The sequence below is a fragment of the Corticium candelabrum genome, chromosome 3, assembly GCF_963422355.1.
Source record: "Corticium candelabrum chromosome 3, ooCorCand1.1, whole genome shotgun sequence".
Taxonomy (NCBI): domain Eukaryota; kingdom Metazoa; phylum Porifera; class Homoscleromorpha; order Homosclerophorida; family Plakinidae; genus Corticium; species Corticium candelabrum.
Window position 1 is genome coordinate 3826822 of NC_085087.1, and position 11139 is coordinate 3837960.

The 11139-nt window shown below is 40.2% G+C and overlaps 1 protein-coding gene across 1 annotated transcript; it reads left to right on the forward strand.

Moving 5' to 3' along the window:
* Nucleotides 1–534: 534 nt before the first annotated feature.
* LOC134177626 (cell adhesion molecule DSCAML1-like) lies at nt 535–5814 on the forward strand. The gene is made up of 7 exons (XM_062644402.1): nt 535–574; nt 634–1032; nt 1097–1396; nt 1461–1751; nt 3257–3550; nt 3606–3917; nt 5449–5814. The coding sequence occupies exons 1-7, from the start codon at nt 535–537 to the stop codon at nt 5748–5750; spliced, it is 1938 nt and encodes a 645-aa protein (XP_062500386.1). The 3' UTR covers nt 5751–5814.
* Nucleotides 5815–11139: the final 5325 nt, after the last annotated feature.

Consider the following 11139-nt stretch of genomic DNA (forward strand, 5'->3'; position numbering starts at 1 on the left):
ATCTGGGTTATACAATCGGATAAATATTATACGTCTTCAATTGATGTACACCTGAATTTTTTAGTCTTAATTCTTTATTAATTAATGCCCTCAGTAGAGCCAAAAACACCATGATGACAAAAATAACAGCATAACAGGCTGTAATTAATTATGTAATGACCTGGCACATGCATAATTGCTGGTTTGCGTGTTAAAAAGTCTCTTTATAATACGTATATAGTTAAAAACACTCTTTTTAGCACGTTAAAAAGTCTTTTTAACAACACTAGCTATTAAAAGGAGTCAGTGTTGAAAACAATTACAGCTAATTTGTTAAAATGACACTTTTTAACATTGACTGAATTCCTCATAGCACGCGCTGTCTGTACTGTACGTGCCAGGGCGTGAACCTCACGTGGTTATTATTTGTCACTCAATGTAGAAGTTTCAAGTTAAATGTCTATAAAAATTGACAATTAACTTATTAGCGCACGCTAGCTTAAATTTCAGATGTTATTATCCGGGATACTTACGTTAAGGGCGTGGTTCGTGGCCATGTCTTTGAAGTTACAGAAGCGATCGTCGTGGCTTAGAGGTAACTGTTTAGTTCTTGTAAACGCGGTGACTGATTGCGTAACCTTGTACTCGATTCAGGACTGCCGTGTATCTTGCTACTGTTTCAATATTCTGGTGGGCAGTCACTTCCTATTTTGGAAATAGACCCGAAGAGCGTACAAGATCTCCTCGAAAGCGTTGATCTAACGTTTACGTGTACTTTTGGATTTTCGGCCAACAGGCTTGGTAGTGCAATTTCAGTCACACACGGAGCTGAGATGGCAGTAGAAACACACCTAGTTGGTAAAGTACCAAATGTAGTAAACGGGCTGAACAACGCTCGTACAACGTACAACAACGCGTTGAATCAAGTTGCAGTCTCTGTTACGACTACCAGAACTCTCAATAACTTGACCTTCTCATGCATTAATTTTTATTTTAACAGAACGTCGGGTGGTAGTGAGGTGATTAAGTCTTCTCAACGAATTGCTGTGAAATGTAAAATATGTCTGCGATTATATGATTATGTATTTGTGGTAATGTGTTTGTGTGTCTCTTTCAGATGGTCCTTTAAGAAATGTATCTGGCAGCACTAGATGCACTAGCAGCACTTCTGTGGGTTCAAGTGCCACTGTCATCCTGAATGCAAGTCAGATAGTTGAAGATCCTGGCAATCCCACAATGAGTGTAATGTGGAGGTGGGAAGATAATGATGAGTTAATATCAGAACAAGTCAGCGGCCAATACAGAAATTTCTTGAAAGTCACTGTAACAAGAGAAGATAAGGTTCGAAAAATAATTGCGGTATATGATAACACAATAGGTCATACAATGCAGACGTTTAGTCTGCAGTGTGCCAAATGTAAGCTGTTGTTATGCAGCATATTTGAATGAATCGTTTTATATTTGCTGTTTTGTTATAACAGTTGTTCCAGGACCTGTTGTTGGACTGACGTGTAATGCAATTGCTGGTGGTTACAATTGTTCATGGAATCACCCTACTGATGATGGTGGTGAAGCAGTTAGTACATACTGCTATGGTCACATTACAGGCCGAAATGTTGATTGTCCCAGAAAGAGTTCCAAATGCCAACAAAATCCTACAACAGCCAAACAAAATGCACTCAAACAGGGAACTTCATATCTTTTTTATGTTTATGCAGTCAATAGTGTGGGAAGAGGAAACTGTATAGCAGAGACAGTGACGACAGCACTAGGTACACAAATTGTAAATTTCTGAATAGTGTGCGTGTTTTTGGTATTGTTGATATATATATATATATATATATATATATATATATATATATATATATATATATATATATATATATATCACAGGGTACGGTAGTACCGTACCCTGTATGTAGGAATTGGCCATCCTTGTTGGGGCGTGGTCGTCTATTTTTTGCACGCTTAGGAAACATAGTAAATAAAGACTAAAATTTCTCAAAATCAACCAAATAAAAGGTTTGTACGTCATGTACTTTATCCTATTTTTGTTTTGGTCACTAGTCATCTAGCTACCTCAAGCCGGGATCCAGAAATTTTTGAAAGAGGGGTTTGACCTGGTAGCAGTTATTTATAGCATTAATAATTTCTCTTTTCTAATGAAGTTATTAAACCACGCCTATTGGACAAGAGGGGGTTTCAACCCCCTGAACCCCCATCTGGATCCGGGCCTGCATCTAGAAAATAGTTGCTAGCCTCGGAGGCCCACGCGCCAATTTTTTCTTTTTCTCCACGGATATCTCTTTTTGTACGTTAGGTACGGCTGTGAAATTTGAGAAAACGCTTTAGAATTACCAGAAATCTATCCTTTTGGTGACTAGATAAACCGAACTCAATGTTAATTAAAATTGAGTTTCTTTCAAGCAGGTTTGATCCAACGATCGTCATCAACGCTATTGCACTGTTCGGGCCAATCACGGAGCAGTATTTGCGATAGCTTGTCTATGGCAACCAGAGGCAATAGACGAAGAGCCAATCAGATAGGTCAAAAGCGTTTATGAAAAAGTTTATCACCAAAACTGTGTAGCCATTGTCCAGTCTAGTTAGAAATTGTTTGCTATGTGCGTTGCACACAGGAGCAAAATTGACAAATAACTACGTTCACATAGCAATTTATAGGAAAACCTAACATTTGCATCGCATATCCCGTATGTGATAATCTTTGGTTTTGACTACTAAGCCAAATTCTATACCATCTGCCGTTGCATATTCAATTATACACGTACAGAAGAAAGAACAATGCAAAGGCACTAAAAATTAGGATCCATATTCGTGCAACGTACCCTAGGATACCATGGTACCGTATACCTCGTAGACCTATGGACCACTTGAATAAACTACCTCTGAATCATGTCTAACGAAAGCTGTTACATATAAACAGGTTTAGTTAACGCTAATGAAAACGCACTAAATCTTAGACATGCTTATAAAAGGCTTAGAGGCCCAAATGAAGACATATACACCCAAGGTATATGTTGCGCTTTTGCACTCCTAAAAACTTACCAAACTAGAAGTTTAAAATCTTTTTCTCTGAAAAAAGAAGTAAATGTTGGGAATGTAATGTGGGGTTGGAAGAATTCACTAATGATGTCTGGTCTTGGTTCATATTATCTATTGATCTTGTTTCTGTTACTTTTCATACAATTCCTACATCTATTTGTTTTTCCAGAGAAAAAGTTTTTAAAATTCTAGTATATTTATATTTGCTGCACAGGTCCACCTCTAAATGTCAGTGTGCAACCATCACGTACGTCTCTAGTTGTAAAATGGAGTCCTCCGTTTATGTTTGATGATGGTGATGATTTGAAAGTACGTGAGTATTACATTGAGTATCAGGAGCAAGGGCAATCTATGGCTCCTTTCCAAGTGTCAGTTATGGGCAATCAAATAGAAACAGACATTTCTGACCTAAAATCTAATACAACCTACAAAATTTGTGTGTTTGCAAGAAGTGACATTGGAAATGGAACTAAATCAGCTCAACTTCCTGTAACTATGTTACGTGAAGGTATCTAGAATGGTAGTTTTTTTCATTCTTTTTCTGATTTAATGTGTGTCATTAGGTGAAGTGAGTCAAGTGCAAAATGTAAAAGCTACGGTAATCTCATCTACTGATATTCATGTCACTTGGGACAAACCAGATGCAGGGGGTGCAGCCTTTGCAATTGAACATTATATTGTTAAAGTTTATCGTCAAGACAGCATGTCTGTGGAGAAATCAGTTGAAGTTGATGGATCTAAGACAACTGCAGCTACCATAACTGGTCTTTCAGGAAGTGCAACATACAGACTAGAAGTTAGTGCTAGCAATGGTCAGAGCACAGGTGCACCATCAGAGGGAACTCTAGCTACAACTGAGAAGAAGTCAAGCTCAGGTACGCATCATTACAGCAAACCAATTTGTTTGTCAGTTTTTCTTCTTTGCGTACAAACTTGCGGTTCATTAAGGCGTCGAAGTATTTGAAATGCAGATACATTTACTAAATACAAAAATTTACTAACAACGACATTAAAAGTACACTCGGGCGTTAGCGCTACGCCCTTGCAAACTCGTTTGCATACTTTACGCAATCAAGTTAGAAGGTTGGGCTGAACTACAGGCAAAGCTGGATATCAGAGCGTAGTCACCGTTACAAATAGGGAAAACGTACGGGATCGATTTTGCAATCTTGTTCTTGAAGCAGAGTTTGGGTCGCGCGCAAACCTACTCGTCACATTTCCTCAGGTCGAAGGCACCAAAAAGGTTACATTTTGCACAAAACCAGGTTTGAACATGCGAGCGCTACATATCACAGTGAAAACAGAGAACATACGGTGATCAAGTGGTAAGGTCACGTTATGAGTGCAAGCGCACAGTGCAGTGCAGATGGTCTCTTCAGTTTTGCACGCGCATCTACCCATGTTTCATAACCCAAAAGCACATTTTCTGAACATCTCGCGAGTGTCTTACAGCATTTTGATGGTAACGAAATTCCTAGAGTTAGCCCGCGTTGACGAAATGTTTGTCACTTGACCATCGTATGTGCTTTGTTTTTAACGCTATTTGCTGCTAATATCTAGCGCTCTCATATCGAGTTTTGCCTGTAGTTCAGGCCAACCTTCTATCTTGATTGCGTAGCTAATCAATCAAACTTGCGTGGGCGTAGTGCACCTTTAATAATAAAGTCTAAGTAAAGACGAAATGGATGCTATGTTTTAAAGCTATTTTCCATATACAGCTGCAGGCAAGAAGGATATAAAGATACAACCACAATAGCAGAATACCTCACAATTTTATTTTGGACTACAAAATTAGAGCAAAGAAAAACAATCAAAACGCATAGAAGCAGAAGTAACGGAGCAGCGAAAAATGAGAGATTGAATGACGACTTGACTATAGTCATTAACTGAGGAAACTCTTACCTATGTATGTATATTCATGTCCAAATCAATTCACCACTGGTCTAGATAAAATTAAGACAGCCAAGAAGCCATTGCTTTATTTTTAAAAAGTTGTATTGTGGTGCAAAACAATGCCGGAAAATAAAAGAAAGTTAAGATTATAACACAAGTACATATGTATGTATATGTACTATAGTATAACATAATCCATGCAAACTTAACTAGTAAAAATAATTATTGTTTGCCTACGTAATTTCTGTCACTAGCATCAAGCAATAGTTTCGTTAGGAAACCCGACAGAAATCAATCTTAATATTTTGTACAACGTTTTTACATGTAGCAGTGATAATTTAGGCTATTCATGCTAACAAGCAAAGGTTGAACTTTAGTACTAACAAGAGAACAAATCATGAAGCCACATGTTTTATTGTTTTATGCTTAACTGAAAGAGCAAGCAAATATTTGCCCAATTTGTTGCAGTTTGTTGTTGTAAATGTAACAAATTTCCAATTGACATGTATTTAGGTTCCAGTTTAGCTGAAATTGGCGGAGCCGTTGCTGGATCGATAGTCGCCATTCTTCTATTTGTTGCTATTATTCTGTATCGCAGATACCGCATAAAGACAAATACAAACAATGATAATCGTTCTCAGCCGACAGAAAACTTAACAACGTCCGACGCCTACGATATGACGAATCCAAGGTCTACAGCAAACCAGCAAGAAACGTACGCGTATGCAACAGTGAGGATTGCCAGCAGTTTGAGAAGTTCGTCGCCCATGACTTCAAATCCTGCTTACTCAACAACATATTCGTCTTACGTTTAGTGACAAAAAATGGAAAGTGTGTTACTTGCGTTTGGTAGATTGTATGACAGTCGATAGATTTTTAGATGCCTCGGGATTGCATGTTGGCACGTTTTGAAGTGTCACTGAGTATCTTGACAAACAGACTGGCTGCTTTAGAAGCTGGTTTACATTATTGTATGTCTGCATAGCAAATACTTTCAATATTGTAATTATATTGCAAATGTCGGATGTGTCACAGTCACAATTTCTTTAATAACACAACGAAGACCGCTAGCTTCTTTTCAGAATCAACTGGTGTGTGTGTGTGTGTGTGTGTGTGTGTGTGTGTGTGTGTGTGTGTGTGTGTGTGTGTGTGTGTGTGTGTGTGTGTGTGTGTGGTGTTGTGTGTGGTGTGTGGAGTGCGGTCTGTGTGTGTGTGTGTGTGTGTGTGTGTGTGTGTGTGTGTGTGTGTGTGTGTGAGTGTGGTGCTGTAGCTCAATGGGTTAGAGATTGCATTTGGAGAATGAACACATCCGGGACCTTGCATGGTTGCAGGTTCAAGTCACAGTGATAGCGAGCTATGGCATAATTTCCTTAAGCAAGAAACTTACACACAGTAGATTCTCTTAAATCAGGAGTATAAATGAGTACCTTGTCATGACTGGGGTGGACATGACCGCTGGCTTGCCAGAACATCATGCAGCAGACGGGTACTTGTGGGCGTTTTTTCTAGTCCCAAAGCTGCGCCATAGTCAGTGCCCCTCGATGACTCTGGCCAACTTCCAGGTGGATTGTAGCGCTGGCCCTAAGCCTCCACGTAGCGCATGGAGGCCTTGTCTCTAGAGGCAGAGGTAGATATCTTCGCAACTAACCTTAAGGTTGACGTCATTCGCGAATGACGTGGAGGGCTTGACATTTGTCTATTTGTGTGTGTGTGTGTGTGTGTGTGTGTGTGTGTGTGTGTGTGTGTGTGTGTGTGTGTGTGTGTGTACGTGTGTACCTCAAAGCTGTCAAGAAACATACAACTTCCTCTCCCAACTTATATTGGGAGTATAAATATGTGTGGTCATTGACAGGGGTGCATGGCAAAGGCTCCGACTGCGACAAATTCTATCAGCCACTGGGGTCCTAATGGGACTTCGGGGCTCACACCACAGTTGTCGTCAGAGTCGGTACTCCTGCGAGAAGCTAACCAGGCTTCAGGTGAGATTGCTTAGCATGGCCTTTACCTCTGCATATACTATAGTGCAAAGGAAAACAGCTATCCGGCAAACGAAGGTTGCTGTCATTTTCACCACCCAGATATACTTGGAAATATCACCTTGCTTTTATCGATGTCCGATCATGCATGTTGCTGGTAATAAGCAGCACGCTCCATGAGTGCCGTCCGAGGTCAGGAATGGAAATTTAAATTGTTCATGGAGACCCGATGCGCTGTTCTAGAGAAATTAGCGTGCGAGCGGAGGCGGGTCCAATCGGCTAGAGATCGCGTTGTCCCAAGAGATCTGTGAAAGATAACGACACCTTGACTGTCTAACGTGATCGGTTTGGTGTACGAGAGTAAAATTCGTTGGCGCTGTTAGTCGTCGTTTTGGAGATACACTTTTACACACACACACACACACACACACACACACACACACACACACACACACACACACACACACACACACACACACACACACACACACACACACACACACACACACACACACACACACACACACACATACACACACACAAACAAACACACACACACACACACACACACACAAACACACACACACACACACACGCACGCACACACACACGCACACCTAGACCTGGCCTAGTCCAGCCTGGAAGTCGGCCACCATTGATGGTGTTATTGTCTTGTGACCCATGGCCAGAAAGACTTCTGAGCGAATAAATAATTTCTTTCTGTTATGGCGAATAACATCACATTTGTAACGTGCCATGTCTTGAGATCTTCTGAATGATGTATTACAAGTGTTGGAAATGTTAAATAGAACTTGCTGCTCAAATGACCGCATGGCTTGCATTGAGAGACACATGGCTAAAGAGTTTAAGTTAAATGTAGTGCAAGCGCATTCGTTATTCTACAAAGAGCGATTTTGGCCTAAAAGCAAGACTTGTCTTAGATATGGAAACAGTTTGTCATACTTAACTTTCTCTCGCCAACGCTGTTTTGGGCGATCGCTGGTAGTGTACAGTATTTTGAAAACACCTAAACGGAATTTTCTTTGGGATATAATTGTCTAGGACGTTCATTCTTGCCAAGTGTACAAGCCATCGTTGTCTTCGAGTTGAAACGATATCGATATCTTGTAAAGGTCTCAGGCATCCCAAACAATTACCTTAGTGAGTCTTACTTGAGCTTTAGTATACATAAAGTAGCTGGACCACTCCATTGTATTTGACACGCCTTACGATATTCATGAGGCACCTGCAATGAAATGTCTCTAAACGTCTTGTTACAGATTTTTGGGTGACAAACTTCCGCGAGCCGTAGAATAATATTCCAAGACTTATATCCTTTCATATTAGTTCCTTTGTCGCAATGAACTGGTTTCTGTCCATAGAAATTATAGTTCTTACAATTGTAATTGATCTGGAAGTTTGTCGATGCTCTATTGTATATCTCTAATAGCTCCTCCTTAAAATTTAATAACAGAGCTGAAATACTTAAAGGTCACTAACAACTTGTATGGCTTCACGTTTGATAATAATTGGAGCAGCCTTGACGAGACCATTGCTATGCGTACTGTCCTGTGTAGAGATAAGTGTTTTTACGAACGCCCGACCGAGAATGATGTTCAGTTTTAGCTAATCACAGACAGTAAAGGTTAGTAAAGTGACAATGCAGATGTAAGTGTTATAGCTGTACCGCTCTCAAGGTTGCTGAGCGCCATTCCCACTGAATATGGGAAGGTGCAACCAGGCTCGAGCTCCTAGAGATGGCTTGACAATCGATTGCGGCTGAAATTGCAACTAAATATGAGAACACACTGCTTTTACAAAAGAATTTACTCTGACGCCATGCGTATACGTGCATGTTAATAAATTAATTCTCCGCAATAACAAAATTGAAATCTGAATGTGTTTCGTGTCTGCGGTTTGGTCCAACAATGTTTTTCATTTTAACTAGTATAATGATCATAATCTTCGTTTACCAAGTTTTGTAGCGATTTGTATCAACTGCAATAGCATGCTCAGGACCTGCATCGTCTACAGAACAACTGCGCCGCTTTTCCGGGATACGGAGTCTAGGTTACATACAGTGGTTAGTCGAAGGTCTGCTAACGCGAAATACTAGAAGATGAATAAGGGCTTTTCGAACCGAGCCGTCGTAACAAACAGTTACAATAGTTAATTAAAAAATGACAAACTTTTTTGGAGCCGGGGTGTAAGAAAGCTCTGGAAATGGAGGAAGGTAACTTCACGATGCTACAAAAATCTTACTTTTATAGACACGCCCACTTTTATTGACTTTTAATTGACTGATACGGTGGAATCAGTGGCATATCCAGACTGGTACCAGTTTGTCTTTGATATGCAGATGTATTTTAAACTTTTGTTTCCTTTGTAGGAAGGACTTAGATAATTCGATAAAAAGAAATACCAGATCTGGCGGTTTCTAATGATACCAAGATCATCGAGCAAGTCCAAGAAACAGTGGAGATAATGAATATTTTCAAAGTTCACACTTATGGCGAACACAGTAGTGATTTGTCAAAAGGCTTTGTGTAGAAGAAATTGGAATATATATCTCCGCAACGCAGAACATAAACCTCTTTGTGGTATACACATTGACCTCGATCGATAGCTCCAGCAAAGAAATCTACCTGTGAATTCGTCCGATTCAAATTAAGTACTTTCAGTAGTTCCTTCACAGCGGCGCACGACACTGGACGCGCGCCGTTCGACAAATCGCGGACAACATGCATTTACAGCGCTAACCAACGTAAATTTCTTTAAAAGCAAACTGTTCCATTGTATTTTGGCCGCAGTCGTCAAGTCATCTGTAGTAACTCGGACATTCTCCTAGTAGTCCCGTGAGAATGACGCGCAGCAACTTGGAGAAACGTATATCTATTACACTTACACCTGCATTGTGACATCACAAACAATCATGTCTGTGATTGGCTCAAATCAGCGTCACTTTCCGGCCGTCGCACATACAAACCACTCAATTCAATACAGTCCTGTATACAAATGAAGACCTCGCCGAGGCTTTCTCCAATTACTACACTGTTCAATAACCCGGGATACGAAATTTAACGAAGCGGTTAGAATGGCTATGTCTCGGAAAGTACGGAGGAGATCGGTGTGTATTACAGGTAACTGTTTAGGGTTTCGTCGATATGGCAATTAAACGTGTAATTCATTGTACTCGATTTTCAGGATTGTCGTTTATCTTGTTGCTTTGGAAATGTATCGAAGTGCAGTCATTTCCTCTTTTAGAAACAGACCCGAAAACCGTACAAGATCTTCGCGAAAACATGGAACTCAAGCTGAAATGTACTTTTGGACCCTCGTATGGCAATTCAATTGTAGTCACACAGGGATCTGTGATGGAACAGACCTCGATAACAGCCAGTGTCGTACCAGCTGCAGTGGAAGGGCTGAAAAGCGTGCGTATAACGCAGAACGTTGTGTCTGCGACTGTTGAATTTGCTGTCTACGTTAACACTAACAGAAGTCTCAATAACTTGACCTTCTCGTGCACATCAGATTTTGAAAATTGGTTCCAGGTGATTAACTCTACTCTACCAATTGTTGTAAAATGTAAGTATTTCTGTGATTAATTAGCTGTAGTTATGGATTTGGGTATCTCCTTCAGATGGTCCTTCTAGAAATGTACCGGGCAGCAGTAGGTGTTCTAACCGTACTTCTACAGGTCGACGTACAACTGTCATTCTGGATGCAAGTCAGATCGTTGAAGATCCTGGTGTTCCTACAGCAACTGTAATGTGGAAGTGGAAAGATACTGATGAGTTAATATCAGGAAAAGTCTGCGGACAATACGGAAATTCCTTGAATGTCACTGTAGCAAGAGATGATCGGTTTCGAGAAATAATTGCGTTATATAATAATACAATAGGTCATACAATGCAAAAGTTTAATCTGCAATGTCTCAAATGTAAGCTGGTGTTATGCAGCATACTGAAATGAATCGTTTCTATATTTACTGTTTTGTTATGACAGCTGTTCCGGGAATTGTTAGCAGACTCACATGTAATAGAAGTGCTGTTGGTTACAGCTGTTCATGGAATTCCCCTACTGATAATGGTGGTGAAGCAGTTAGCGAATACTGTTATGGCCATGTTTCAGGATCAAATGCTGTTTGTCCACCAACTAGTTCCAACTGCCAACTAAATTCTAGATAAGCTGAAGAAAATGCACTCCAACAGGCAACTTCATGTCT